Below are 14,910 nucleotides of genomic sequence, written 5' to 3'. Positions count from 1 at the left end.
GAACCAAATTCTAATCTTCCTAATTTAGATATTGGGTAGCACATTTATGTATGTAAAGTATTTTCTTTTTTGTTTTACCTGATATGGAGAAAGCAGATGAAGATTCATTTCAAAGAATTTAAAATTGTCTAAAAATACATCTGTGTCCATACTTTCAAAGAGTTGACAAGTTACTCCTTTCACAAGCTGTCCTGTGCTGATAGGAAAGGCGAATTTCAGTCTCATGAATATTTAAGCAGGATCTAGTCCTTACTCCCCATGATCCCATCCTAAGACACGGTTTCTTCACCTCTCCCATTTCTTGTAATTAAAAGGCTCTTGAAAGTAAAAATGCAAACAAATTGAAAAATATCAAGTAAGCCTTAAAACACCCAAACCTCTACAATGCTTTGATGCTGATTTTGGTTTTGAAGACCGTTTTTAATAAGGAAGGTGAATTATCCTGTGGTATCCAGGAATGAATAAACATAAGGTAATACATAATAACCACATATTGTTTACCTCAAAGTTGAGCTCATCAAAAAACTAGTCTTAAATACCATCTCAAAAAAGATATAGTCCATACCTTAGAAGGTCAACAGGATGGTTTTCCTTGGACAGTAATTCATACAGATATAAAGCCTGGAAACAAACCCACCATAATTAAAGGTAACTTTAGTTAATCGAGTTGTAAGAGACAGTAACTACTGCAAGGTTTTTGTACTCTGAGCTCTCTTATGTACTCTAAAGGTCCTTCTGTGGTCCAGCTTGAGCAACCAAAAGGTCTGGCATCCAGTTTGGCTGAACTTTTTCTTCACAAGACAAGCCATCACTGACTGGCATTATGGGATAGTGTTAAACCTGCACACAGCCCACAGCCACTGAAAAACTCAGGACTGAAGTGAGCTCTGGAGATCATCTGATCTAACCTTTCATGTCTCTGGACAGAATCAAAGACTTTACATGCAAATGTCTAATACACAATACTGGAAAGAGAAAATTTACATGGCAGAAACCTGGGGGCTTCAACTCAGCATATTAATGCTTCCTTTTCCCCAGCAATGTCTCATAGTGCTGCCTGGGCTGCAAATGCCCTTCGGTGTTTACAGTGAGATATAACTGGGGCACTTCCTTCTTTTGACCTTTGTTCCTTGAACACAAATATATTACACTCTTTTCCAATTCTCCCATCACAGTAAATTGCTGTGGAATAGGAACTGCATAACAATTTTTACCTGGCTGCTTCTTAGTTCTTTTTCTTTCAGCATTGAAGAATTAAATCCAGTTTGCTTCCATAAACCAGAAAGAGAGACTTCTTTAAAGAAAGCTCCTTGTATGTCTTTGACTGATGAAGAAAAAGCTTCTGATGCAGCTATCTAAAAAGAGGAACACAGAAATACATGGCATTTCTGAACTGATGCTTAGATTTACAGGATTTGCCCTTCTTCCTATTCTGTGTAATATTTCTCTTAAGAGGATAAAGGAAAAACATAACAGTATTAAAAACACAGCAGAAATAAGCAAGAGAGAGCCTGAAAAATACACTTGGTGTGCAGAAAAAAAGCAGTAGAACCATTAACCATTGAGCTAAAGGACACAGTTAAATGATCACCTTCCTGAGGATGCCCTGTTGCTGTGCAGGAGATAAGTCAGACAAGTACTGGGACGTTGTGCCTCGAATGATCTGAGCCAGCTCCCTGGGGCTCATGCTGTGGAGTGAGCGGGTGCCAATCCCGGCCACCAAGGCGCCCATTTGGCTCACGTTATAAAATGATAAAACCTGCAGGGAGAAGAGCACAAGCAAACAGGAAGCTCTCTCGAGAACAGGAGATATATTTAAAAGCTAAAGTCAATAAAGAAAAACTATTCTTGTTAAATACTTAGTACATTTCTTGCCTGGCAATGCATTTTCTGTGTCTGTCCATGAAATGCCTGAAGTTTCTCAGAAGTTCCTTTTTCTGAAACTTCAACCAGGACCTGATTCCTCACATTACAGTATATTTAAATATACAGCCTGGGATCTCTGATCATGCAAATTCTGCTTAGGGCAGTGACACAGACAAAGTAATACATACAACTGCCAAATCCAAATATTCATTTTCTCTGTTACTGGAGAATTATTTTGAGATGTACAATCTTGGATGCTTTTATTTGATTTAAACACATTTTTCAGACCACTAACTAAATAGAATTCTTGTACTAAACTTTTCAAAATCTACAGTTACTGTTGAGAAGAAGCCATTTCACTTTTAAAAACAGAAGGTAAGAAAGCTATCAGAGGTACCTTTTCATAAGAGAGATATTTGCTGGATAAAATCATAACTTGGCTCTTTGCCCACCCAGGGACTTGGTTTAATGTTGCAACAGCATTATGCACTGCTTCAGGTGACAGAGATTCCAGCTGACTTGAAGTTAGTCCAACCACAGCATCTGACAGAGATCCAAGGGTTTCATTCAATGTCTGGTTTTGCATGGCAATGTTCAGGAGTTGAGATTTGAGCTAAATCAAACAAAAAGAGCAGATTGGAAATACAAATCTGAAAAGAACCAATTTCCATTACCACCCAAAACATTAACTGGAATCTCTGGAATAGGCATTGGCAAACTTTCACACACTTCATAGAATTTCAAAAATAGAACCACAGTTGTGAAAGGAATATGGAACAGGAATATGAAACGGAATGAGAAAAGAATGAGCACCCCAAAATGGGTTTCTATTCTTGCATTCCCAAGAACTACTTTCCCTTATTTCCTCAGTCCCAATAATTTTTCACTCATTTCTTTCCTTGTTTAAGAAGAATATCCCTCCTCCTGTGTTCACAGGATTGTGTTAGGCAAGAAGAACAAGTGTTGTACACACCTCATGAACCTTGGCCTGGAAACCTCTCAGTTGATTGCATTTGATCATTTGATGAAGTAGAGCTCGGGCCACAGCAGCATCCATCTGTTCCAGGTCATCATAAAAGCAAACCAACAAACCCAGCCTACAGAGCAGAAATACATTAACTCCCTCCTGCCATAAAAGGTGGCACTGTTGGGAAACGCAAACACAGCTTGGTACCCTCGCCTTGTGATCACAGCTTGAGCCATTTTTGTTTGTCATGAGTGCCTCAACCTGCAGTCTTTAAAGTTTAGCCTGTAACAGGGATATGAGAACGTGCACTGGGCCTTTGTATTCAGCTGAATTCTGCCTGGATTGCTTGTGCTTGAGATTTTACCTGTCCTGGTTCCATTTGTCCATGGATGGATTGTCCCAGTTAATGACTCCACTTCCCTCGACAGGATAATCTGAGGGCTATTACTAAGTCTCTAGAAATGGCTTGCTGAATTCTTACCTGCTTTGACTGGAAGTTTTGAACTCTAAGCCTTGCTTGGATTTCACATGCAACAAAACCCATTTGTGTATCACAGCAGCAGCTGGGGCACAACATGGCTTCTTTATCATTTCAGGATTAAACAAAGCCTGCTGTATTTCACATCAAACACAGGACTGGCTGATGGATGAGACCTGTCAGTTCACCACTGGTTAGGAAAAAGCACACTGAGGCTCACTGCCCAGTTGTGCCAGCACAGCAGTCTGCAAGGCAGGGTTTTGAACTGAGCTCATTTCCCTTCACAGTTCCCACGCTGTAATATTTAAGTCAGCATTTCCATTAACCTCTTTAAAGTGTAACCACAGCCACAGTTTTTGGAGAGGAGGAGTCACACCACCATGGGGAAGTGCCTTCTGGTGTCTTTCTGGCTTAGACCTTGTGCTTATTTACTGCCTTTACCTGCAGCCCTGCAAAGAAAGAGCTCTGAATTGTGCACCACTATGTCTGGACTATGAACTTTACAGTGATGGGGATGAACTGGTTTGTAGGAAGCCTGAATCAATTCCTTGTCCCTGTAAACTCTCAGCCTTTGCTTGTATAATTTACACAGAACAAGAACCTCGAAGATATGGCCAATGCCCAGCTTTCCTGCTACAGTCTCCGTTTTTTCACCATTCAGTGAGACAGGCACAGGCAGAGTCTGGGCTGTAATGTCCAGATGTGAAGCAAATCATCAGTGGACAATGCTGCAGCACTACCACAAACTCAGTCAAATCCTGCAGCACAGAAAGGCTTTTGGTTCCTCCAGTCCCTCAACAACAAGCTGCCAGCGATATAACAAAACACTGCTTCAGCAGCACATCTGAATTCATGGGAGATCATCAAACCAACATACAAATCAAAGAAATATCTATAAGAGCATTTTTATAACAAATAATTACATTCTGATGCATTATTGCATAGCCATGAAAAGCTCTTCATCTCCTTTGGGATTAGCAGAAATGAATAACACTACTTCTTAAAAGTAAAAGTGCATTTAAATCAACAGTATGGTTAAAATGAGTAACATAAACTAAGTGTGTTGTAAAAATGGAATATATTAAGGATTATGGAGCATGGCATTTCTCTCATCTATGAGAATGTGGCAGCTCTTGTGAGTGACAAAATCATTTTTAAGATTTCTGACACTGAAATTTAGAGCGTGGGCATAACTCTTCTCTCGCTTACTCCTCCGACAATGAGCAATGCTTCATGGAAGTCAGCGAGCTGCACTGCAGTAATGACAGGAGCTCTGAAGCCATAAAGCATATTCTCCATTAGTTTAAAGCTCCAAGGTATCCCCCAAGGAGACTACAAATAATTTCAGACAGCATTGTCTGGCGACTAAATACATCCATTGATATGACAGTGTAAATGCAAATGCGGAGTGCAGAGCTTTCTCGCACTCGCTGCAGTTTATTTTGGTTTTTTTATTATTGTTAAAGTTAGTTCAGTGCAGATTTGACAGCCCTGAAAATTCAGTTTCCTGCTTACATACCTAATATTCAAACATATTTAAGCATGTCTCATCTCCACCCTGCAGGACAAAGAGGACAGCAGGACAAGTTTTACACCTCTTCACTTTGTAGCTTATCTGGTGACACCCATATCAATTTAAACCCACTTGCAGTCCTGGCTGGCAGGAGTTGAGATTTCCTCCTCCAGTCCTAACTGTAACATGATTTCCACCAAACACCTCCATGTTCTGTGATTCAAGCAGCCAAGACAGCTCATGTCCTGCTGTCCCAGCTTATTTTATTGCTGTACAATGTGGTGGAGCTCTGCCTATGTACCCCAGACACTGCTGCAGGCTTCCTATGAATGCTGCAGGCATCTTCTCACTGTGGAGCAGGAGACAAAGCATTAGCTAATTAGGCACACCTCCAAAAATTCACAATGTAGCAATTCTTCACTGCTGCTAAACAGGGCTGGATTTCAGCCTAGATTTTTCTGCTGGAATGAAAAAGCTGTGCCACGCTATCAATTTCCATTTTCTCCTTGCTCAGTTGTTCCATCCACACACAGCCATAAAAGACAAAGCAAAGCAGCCTTGCCTGTAGATAGTTGAAGTGTTCCTCATATCAAATCCTGAGGAGTTTATCCTCTCCAGGAGGGCCTGTGCAAGCTCCGGTGTGATATCAAACACCGTGTCCAACTGCTTCGTTGCGTTGTCGTAGCTAATGAACAGTCTGATCTGAGCAGCACAAACAAAACCACACATCAGCACTGTGAGACAATGAATGCTATAAAGTGTCTGTCTGACACTCCAAATTAATTGAGCCTGTTCATGTTATAGAGAAAGGAAGACTTGGATAAACCAGTATTTCTGAAGGCAAAGCTGAGTGAGTGATTTGAGTAATTCTCTGCCAAAATGTCATATAATTTGAGGGTCTTCTACCATTGGTTCCCTTCAGTAGAAGTCACAGAAGTCTGATACAGATAAATAATTACATATTAACAACACACACTTTAATATTAAAAATACTATATGTATAGTATATATTAATAATATTAATAATATTAATAATATTAATAATATTATAATTAATATTACAATATTAATAATAATATATGTAAAGAATATATTTATACTTTCCCTCTATATTTTCTCTTTATATTTAATTAATTAAAATATAGGAAGTTATTTTTTGTGTTTAGGTTTGCATTTGTGTTCATATTGTTTGTAGCTGACATCTCTTGGCAATAATATATCCAACCACACTTTGTTACTTACTTCACTGAGACTAATTTTCAGAATTTCTTCTAAGGGGAGATGGACCATGTATCTTCCCAAAATCCATAAGCTTTCTGCACTGACCCAAGAAGTTGATTCATTGAACTCTGTTTTGTACAAATAAATACTCACTACAATGTTAAGAAAGTAATTACTTTTCAAATACATTTTACCCAGCATATTGTTATTGGTAAATAATTAAAAATCTAAAATCAGAAAAATCCTTAGCAGAGAGAGTCAGATTCCCTCCATTTGCTACATTTTAGCATCACACATTTATGAGTTCATAGATTTTTTTAATGAAAATTAAATAGTGTTTCAAGTGCCTCAAATTTTCTCATATAAAAACAATTAATGTTTTATGTTGTCAAAATAGAGAACGGATAAAGTGTGAGACAGGAAAAATTCACACAAAAGTATTAAATATGGAGCAGTGTTTTTAAAATTCACTTTTCCTTATCAATTGCATTATTTAAGAACGTCAGAAGGCATGATACTTATATATCTTATATATTACTATTGATGATGCCACTTCTTTCAGCAATAATGGAGAAAATGAAAAACTGTTTAAATACAGACATGGCAATGGGCTGACAAAAACACAAAACACTATGTAACAGTTAAAAAATGGCATTCATTTAGTAACATTCTCCCAAGGCTTGAAAATGAAATCAAGATCCAAATATTCCTGAGAAAAAACATATTTATGGACTCCATGGGTACCCTGAGCCACAAAGACTTTTCTCCAGAGTGTTGTCATTTGGATGGCTCAGTGTGTGACACCTCTGAACACATTCCCTGGCAGTGCTGATACTCAGAACTCTGTTAAAATAAAATCATCAGTGCACTTTGAAGAGTTTCCAGTGCTGGGAAAAAAACAGCTTGCATCTATCAGAAGCTGAAGGACTCCATTAAGTGATTTTTTTGAAAACACAGATCTAAGCTCCTTAACTGAGACAAGATGATGATCCCAGCAGACCTGTCAGGTCTGCATTTTTTAAAGTGATATTACCCCCCATTACCCAGAATATTACAAGAGCTGAAAGACATGACAAGAGAGCTAAAGACAAACCAGCACTATTTAAGGGTGTTGACTGTGGCCTTTAGCAACCACCAGCCATGGCAGCAGTGATCCCCAAAAGCTGCTGCCTGTCCCAGGTGGTCTCAGCGCTACCCACACGTAAAGTGAATAAATCCCCTCCTGCAGGAGAGCTCCTGCATTCTGCTGTGGCCTGGGGAGGGCAGATAAACATGAGGGAGCTTTAGACTTCCAGTCTGAGTGTGCCTGCCCAGGGCTGATGGTTCACACTGCCACAACAGGCTGGGAATCAGCCCACACTTGATGCCCTGGGGGTGGATTCACCACATCTGTGCTGCTTTTGGCACATGAAGCACCAGCCAGGGAGGAAAAAGAACCACAGAAACTCCCAGTCCCTCCAAAATTGGGTGATCTTCCACAAATTGAGAGTTCGCCAATGCTTCAGACACAACCCAAGATGATGCTGAGGGATTTCCCCGGGACTGCTGAGTAACACCAGGCAAATTCTGCATCTCTGCATCCCCAGCAGTGCACTGGCACTAACATCACCTCACAGCAGAAGCACGAACCTCCTCTCCCACAACTGACTGGTTTACTCTGATATTTTGAAATGGCGGGAGACCCAGGAGGCAAATTTAGCTCCACTGAAGCAAGTGGGCATTTAACCTTTGATTTCTAGGGAGAGAGGAAGAACACACACATCTGTAAGGTCTAAATGCTCCTAGGACAGCTGTGCTGGGATGCTCAGTGAAACCCAGGCACCTGCTCAGATGGTTCAGTGCCCTGCACAGCCCCCTTGTGGAGCCCATCCTGCCTGTCCCAGCTGTTTCAGGCACATTAACCAGGCAAACAGATGTGAGAAAATGCATCAGGATTAATTACCTTTGGTTTTATCTTGTCCCTTTGCTGATTGAGCTGGTGCCATGTGCTTGCACAACATCCTGCACATCTTTTGTGTTTTTAAACAGTGCAGTGGATAATGTATCCTGAGGCAGAGCTGTTTTTCTTGTCTGAACAGGAGTTCAGAAGAGAACAACAGCCTTGGCAGAACACCTGGTCACTGTATCCTATTTCAGACTTAGAAACAGTACAGAGAAAAAAGACTGGAGTACTAGAAAAAGACTTTGTGTATGGCTCTGTGCAGAACAGAGGAAGAGTCCACTGGTTGGATTTGATGATCCTGGAGGTCTTTTCCAGCCTTAACAATAGCATGATTCTACTCTATAAGTTCAAGCATCTTTGGAAAACTATTTGTCATGAGTAACAAACACATTATACTCACTGTGTTCTGCAGAAAAGGTATTCCAGATCTCTTACACAGACCTGGGTTAACTTGGGAAACAACTCAATACAAGGCACAGGCCTTTTGCTGAGTGCTTTTCTCTTATGATAAGCAAGAAGAAAACACTTTGTAACATACCACTCATGTTGTAGGATTTCTGTAGAATCTGCTTCATCCAGCCATAGAGAGCTTTCTGAGTGCTTGCTGAGGTTCTGTCATAGAGGTCCTTGAATAATGATGACCTAAGTGATACATGGGCATGTTAGTTCACTAATGAGTTAACGATTCATTTTTTTTAATGATGCATGGACAAATGATTTTAGAAACAGCATTCCTTACACATAAGCAGAAAGCTGTATCTGGAAAACAGACTGAGACCAAATAGCAACCTCTTTTCAAACAGTCAGTAAATCCAACGTAGTATTAATTGTGACTGAAAAATAAATGGCTCACAAGTTTCTAAAAGCATCCTCCAGCAGAAGGTTTGGGAGACTCCCGATGACATCAGGTTGGAGATAGTTCACTGCTGACACACGCAGAACCTGGCTCAGGATATCCACACAGTCCAGGGCACTCAGAGCCAGGAAGCATTTATCCAGTGTTACAAGGAACAAGGTCCTGTTTACTCCTGGGCTTTGAAAAATTCTCTCTCTAGTCTTGCCCCAGTCAAGAATAATATTTCCCATTTCCTGCAAGCAACAAAGTGTTAAATTAATGTCTCTGATTAATTCAATATATTGCTCATTTTGAGGTCTAACAGAAAGCACTCTACAAAGAATATGATGCTGTTCTCGTGAAGAACAGCTGCAAACTACTGGTTATTTGCATTACTTCAGATAATTCCTTTCTGGCACTGGGTCGAGACCAGCTTGAATTTTTTATAAAACTGAAATGAAACCCAGAAAGATATTTCAAATGGCTGATTAACAAAATTACTAGTTTCACCTTCTTTAGCCATCTTGGCTCTCTTTACAGACACCAACAAGAAGACACTCCTTGAGAGTAACTAACTACCTTAGGTGTTACTGTAGGAGGTTTGAGTTTCTCTCTACTGATTACAGTGAAAATCCAAATTACCAACCTGGACTTGCAGAAACTTTTAGACAATAAGAGTTAAATGAAGTAAGTCTAACCTAAGAGGACAGGGAGTCCTGGAATCCAATCCAAGCCAGGTAAGCAACTGCAGGGCCTGCACTGTGAGCCCCCCAGGCTGTCCCTTTCCATTTATCTCAACCACTGACAGCAGCTTTTCCTTTTCACAAGTGGAAACTCACTTACAAGGTGCTCCTTCTTGCTGTTGAAGAGGTACTTCATTGCAGTTTGGAACTGCTGCTGATCAAGCTGTTGTAACTCAGACAGTAGCTGCCTGGGCTGGTATAAAAGGTTCTTCAGGTAACTTTTTATGGACATCTAAGTATAGAAAAATATGTGTAATGCACATAAAACTCACACCATTATACTTTTACTCCTTGAAAATCTGTGCTCAAGGAGAACTAAGTGCTTAACTCTGTATTGTCTGTGCTGCCAGTGATCAAAATTACTATTTTCCACACAAACTGAAAACAAAAATAATCCAAATGCATTCTGAAAGACAGTAATTTTCAAATTCTATTCTTAGCTTCATGAACAAGTCCTCTCAAGGGAGCTTTTTAACAAAGATGCCTCAGTTTCTCACTTTGTAAAACAAGAGTAATAAAGCTTTTCTGCTTCACACACCAGAGCTGTGAAAATGAAACTTTTAAAGAGCTAAAAAAAAAGCCTAAAAAACATCAGGTACCAAGTGCATATTACTTTAAAAAGGGAAGGAAATGTGCAATTAGATGGGAGGAAAAGTCTCTACCAGGTCATAAGCCAAAAATATTCTCTCTCACATCAAGCTGCATTACCAGTTAACAATCTCATGCTTGTTTTGAAAAACTGAAGTGGAATCATAACATTGGAACAGAAATAAATGTAAGGCTCATTAGCAGCAGACTGGAGTAAAATCCCTTCTATTTCCTGACAGAATTATTTCAGAATTGGTTTGGAATTTGAGTTGCAATTGTCCTTTGCTGCCTTTGCTTAACCTGCATTGCCACCACCAACTATTAACACAGCTCCTTTATGCCTCGGGGTTCAGCCTACCGAGAGCCTCAGGCTGCCAATAAACCTGACAAAGGGAAGGGGCAGAGGCAGGAAAACGCAGGTGAGGATGAGCTGTGACAGCGACACGGAGGGTGGGACAGGGTTCAAGCACTGTGGCGCTTCTGGGGATGCCTGAGGCTCAGGGATGGCACGGCTGACATGTCCCCGTTCAGTGTGTGCAGGGACGAGGGAGGGCTCGGGTTTGATTAGCTGGGGACAGCTCCACTTAAAGCAGCTCGTCACTAATCCTCAGCAGCAGCAGGAGCAACAGCAACTCCTTCCCGCATCACTTCCACATGGATAATTTACAGAAACAGCACTGAGAGGAGCTTTAAAAGGTGGAGGCATTTTGTAGGATGCTCTGGAGCCTCTCAGTTCATAATGAGCAGTGTGAACTGCAGACAGACAAAATCTGGGAAACCCATCATTAAACAGCACTTATATACACTCAACTCAGAAACAATGAGCATGAAAAATCCTAAGTCCTGCTTTCCATCGGAGAAAAAGCAAAAAAGATTGTTATTATTATTTCTGCTTTGCATACTCCTGCAATCTTTGGGGAAAAAGACAACCCATTCCTATTTCCTATTTAGCTGCTACACTGTAAGTGTGTTAATTACCTCTGTCATTGGCCATCTATCTTTGGCTACAGTGATAGATTGAGATTTTAAAATTCCTTTTCAAATAAAACTTTTCATGTATCTTAAATGTCACAAACCTGGAGGCTGCTAAGAGTAAACATAACTTCCTGGGCATGAAAATATGCCATGACTTTTGTAAGCAGATCTGCTGTCCAGACATTAGAGCTATAACAGAAAACAGGATAAAAAATGCCAGTAAAATAATATAACAAGTTAAATAGCAGATCACAAGAGTAAAAAAGAAAAAGGGAAACAGAGTCATGCTAATACCATAATGACAAAAGTATTCAGTTTTTTGCCTAGCCAGAGTAATAGCTGATCTATTTAATGCAATGAAAATACATAGTTCAACGGGGAATGGAATTAATTAGGTTTTTTCCATCTAATTCCACAACACCCACAATAAACTCAATTTTCCAAGTTGTTGCCATCAGTAGCATGTCCAAGGCATGTGCTCTCTGGCACCCCATCATGCCTGTTCTGATCTGACTGCAGAAAGCACAGGGAGTAACTGCTGCCTTTCCTTCAGCAGAGTCATTAATTTCACTGTCTTGCTTACACAGCCACTGATTTTCTCTAAATATGTAGGAGTGGAATGCCCTTTGAGACTTATGCTGCTCTTTCAGATTTGGACAAAATTAGCAAGTCATTCAAAAGCCATCAGGAGCTGGAGGATGGGGGATGTAGTGAGGCTGAAAGGAGGAGGTGGACAGAAAGCTGGAACTGCACCTCATTTCCTTAAGAAGCCATTTGGACCCATGTGAGCAAAGTTAATTATCAAAACTTCTGAAAACTGCAGCAAGGGTTTATTTCCAGCCTCATTCTATATATTTTTTTCCTTTTTCATGACAAACAGGTTTTTCCCTGTTAATAGGAAATACTCCTCCCAGGAGACCTAAATCAAGTAATCATACGTGCCAATTTCATTCCATCCATAATGTTCCAGTTTCTGTGGAAATGAAACAGATCATATCTGAAGTGCAATACAGTATTGAAAAATCAAGATGGGGAGAGTAATACATTACCTTTGAAAATAAAGTATATCTAGGAGGGCTGCACATGAAAAATGGAACACAAAAAGTTATGGTGAGATACTGAGTTTTAATTCATTTCAGAAGTGTAAGTGGGAACAACTGTGTACATTACCATTCAGATATTTCCCAGCTATTACTTCCTCCTAAGGAAAAATTACAAATATATGTAATAAATTCTTTTTAGACTATAATATAAAATGTTAGTAGAGAGATCAAATAAAAATACTAACCACAGCTTTGAGCAACAACGGAGGCAAATCTGTAAAAGATTATCCTGTTATTAGAAGTTAATTTAATATATTATCAATCGTGTTACACAAAAATACATTTATTGTATGCAGTGATTATATATACATATACAATTTATTTGCAAACATTTAATGCAGTTTTGATTAAGTTTCTTTACAGGAAAACAGTGGGGGGAAAAAAAGGCTATTTAATAATAATTAGTCTTAGTGAAATTCTTTGCTGGCATAGCTCCATGAAGCCAAGAGATCAGAGACCATGGTCCCAGCTAGTAAACAGCACTAAATCTAATTCACACACAGCCTTTTCCATGCCACAAAAGACACCCCTCAGACAGGAGCTCTGGTCTTACCTTCAGAGTTCTGACTGTGAGTAATCTCAGCATGATTCATTGATATCAACAAGAAACACATCTTCAAAAGTCCGGACATTTCTTCTGGTGTTTTTTAGAATAAAAAAGATACTTGGATTGAAAAGGAAAATAGGAAAAACAGAGTCAAAAGGCAATATTCACCCCAAACTTTCATAGCCATAAATCAGAGACAGCCTACACTATGGAGTACAGATAGAGATCAGAACAATCCAAAGCTGCTTGCTCCCAAGTTCTTAATTTAGATCTTTTTCTAGGATAGAGATACACTTTATGCAAACACAAGTCCACCAAGAGTGTGTGTGCAGCCAGATTTATCTCCCTATAGCAAGTGGCTCATTTAATTTTCTTCCTTGTAGCACCATTTATTTACCAAGTTACACTGCACCTAAATACGACTTCAATGCAGTTTTGTTAAAACAGACAAACAAATCCTTTCAAAATCAGATAAAAAAGAAGCGAAATTGAATGAAAAAGGAAATTATAAAGAAGCTTCAAACAAGCCCTAAGCTTTTCCTGGCAGGTTAAGCTGCCTGCAGTATCACTGCAGACTCGGTCTGGGACCCTCCACGTGCAAATCTCTGAGCTCAGGGGTGGGACAGCCTGGCCCTGGCCCCACGGCCCTGCAGGGTGCTCCAGGCAGGGGAGAAGCAGCAATCCCCTTCCCTGCTGCCACATTTGGCAAAAAGAGAGAAAACATCCTTATGCTCTTCTGCAGCAGAGGGAAATTCATGCATTTGGGAAACACACCACGTCACCCCACTGGATGGATCACAGCCGTGGTCTTTGTACTCACAAGAAGTGTCCCACCAATGTTTCACCACCACCTCAAACACAGTTTGTGTGGAAAGAGAAGTTTTGGTAGCTCTTGCTATCCCTGCTGCCCTGTGCTACGCAGCATAAAGATCACAGAAAGATAAACTGTCTGGAAGGGCCATCATGGGATACCCAGAGCTTGTTACTGGGTTGTCACTGAGTGCCACCAGAAAAAAACTGAGACTCACAGCTATCCAAAACAAAATGTGTTACTTTTGGTCTAGTTCTTGAAGGACAAGGATACACACAGAAGTAATGCAACGGGGTGGAAAGGAAGCAAAGATTGGGCATGTTTCATTCACACATGAGTTCCTGCAGCCACATCTCCCCACAGCTCTGAGGACCATCAGCTGCTTCAATCCACACTGCAGAGAGGATTTTCTGCCTCTGCACCCTCAGCCTGGCCCTCAGCTCAGCCTGAGTCACCACCCTCACAGGTAAAACAGCTAATTAATCTGAGATATTAGATGATGCCTTGATCCACAGATTGCAGCTTTTTACACTGGGATTAGTCCTTGATTTAACAAATGACACAGAGGGTCCCACTGGCCAACTTGGCCCTGACCATAAAGAGACTTCGTTAGGTATTGTCTTTCTTTCCCTCATTTCAAAGGTTTATTTGCAAGACACTGAATTTCTGCATTTCTTTTTGTTGCTGAATTCTCTGCTCACTCTCTCTTTTTTTCCCCCCAAAGTTCTCTGCCACGGCTCAAGTTACAGATCTGAATATTTGATAAATGACACTGTTTTTAGACTGTTTAATCTCATGTACCAAGGTACTCTTATATGAAAATATCTGTCAACAAGCCTCCAGCAATACTTCAATCTATTGCAAATACTTAACTCCAGTCTTGTAACACAAGTGACTCAAACTGACAGACGATGAAAAATTTAAACATTAGACTTTAAGAAGCTATCACCTCTGTCCTGTTCTTACACACACTGAAACCCCTTTCAGCTACTCTTTTTGGAGCAACACAGTAAATGTCTCTCATTCAGATGTATCTGGTTTCCTAGACAATGAGCTTACTTGTGTTTGTTTCTCCCTGTGCCCTAATAATTTTGCAGTAGAGTTTGATTACTCTGCATAGGTTAAATCATGCTTCCAATACTACCCCCGATTTGTTTATTCCAATTCATTCACTTTGATCAGGCAGTGTAATTTAATTAAAGCATGCTAAGTTTATATATAAGGAAATTAAATCCTACGGAAAGTGCTTTTTCATCCTGACTAACTGGAGTGGACAGTCAGCAGGTGCACAAAAAGCTCTGCTGTGAAACAGCTCTGCTTG

At 40.1% G+C, this 14,910-nt stretch overlaps 1 protein-coding gene across 4 annotated transcripts in view; it reads right to left on the bottom strand.

Moving 5' to 3' along the window:
* OTOA (otoancorin) overlaps window positions 1-14,910 on the bottom strand; it is a 40,884-nt gene that overhangs the window by 25,352 nt on the left and 622 nt on the right. For 3 of the 4 annotated variants that reach the window (XM_063414392.1, XM_063414394.1, XM_063414396.1), the window contains exons 2-17: window positions 12,785-12,895; window positions 12,417-12,445; window positions 12,299-12,329; window positions 12,178-12,205; window positions 11,230-11,317; window positions 9,666-9,797; window positions 8,841-9,076; window positions 8,526-8,629; window positions 6,067-6,173; window positions 5,387-5,526; window positions 2,840-2,963; window positions 2,264-2,479; window positions 1,592-1,759; window positions 1,215-1,355; window positions 566-621; window positions 79-196 (exon numbers count right to left, since the gene is read on the bottom strand). In XM_063414392.1, coding sequence (XP_063270462.1) covers window positions 79-196; window positions 566-621; window positions 1,215-1,355; window positions 1,592-1,759; window positions 2,264-2,479; window positions 2,840-2,963; window positions 5,387-5,526; window positions 6,067-6,173; window positions 8,526-8,629; window positions 8,841-9,076; window positions 9,666-9,797; window positions 11,230-11,317; window positions 12,178-12,205; window positions 12,299-12,329; window positions 12,417-12,445; window positions 12,785-12,863 — 1,797 coding nt within the window. In that variant the 5' untranslated portion in view covers window positions 12,864-12,895. The remainder of the gene's footprint in view (window positions 1-78; window positions 197-565; window positions 622-1,214; window positions 1,356-1,591; window positions 1,760-2,263; window positions 2,480-2,839; window positions 2,964-5,386; window positions 5,527-6,066; window positions 6,174-8,525; window positions 8,630-8,840; window positions 9,077-9,665; window positions 9,798-11,229; window positions 11,318-12,177; window positions 12,206-12,298; window positions 12,330-12,416; window positions 12,446-12,784; window positions 12,896-14,910) is intronic. The other variant, XM_063414393.1, reaches the window with a different exon arrangement.

Source organism: Prinia subflava, chromosome 17 (genome assembly GCF_021018805.1).
Source record: "Prinia subflava isolate CZ2003 ecotype Zambia chromosome 17, Cam_Psub_1.2, whole genome shotgun sequence".
In the NCBI taxonomy this organism is placed as follows: Eukaryota; Metazoa; Chordata; class Aves; order Passeriformes; family Cisticolidae; genus Prinia; species Prinia subflava.
The sequence above is the reverse complement of the archived record's forward strand: the minus strand, read 5'-3'. Positions and strand labels throughout refer to the sequence as shown.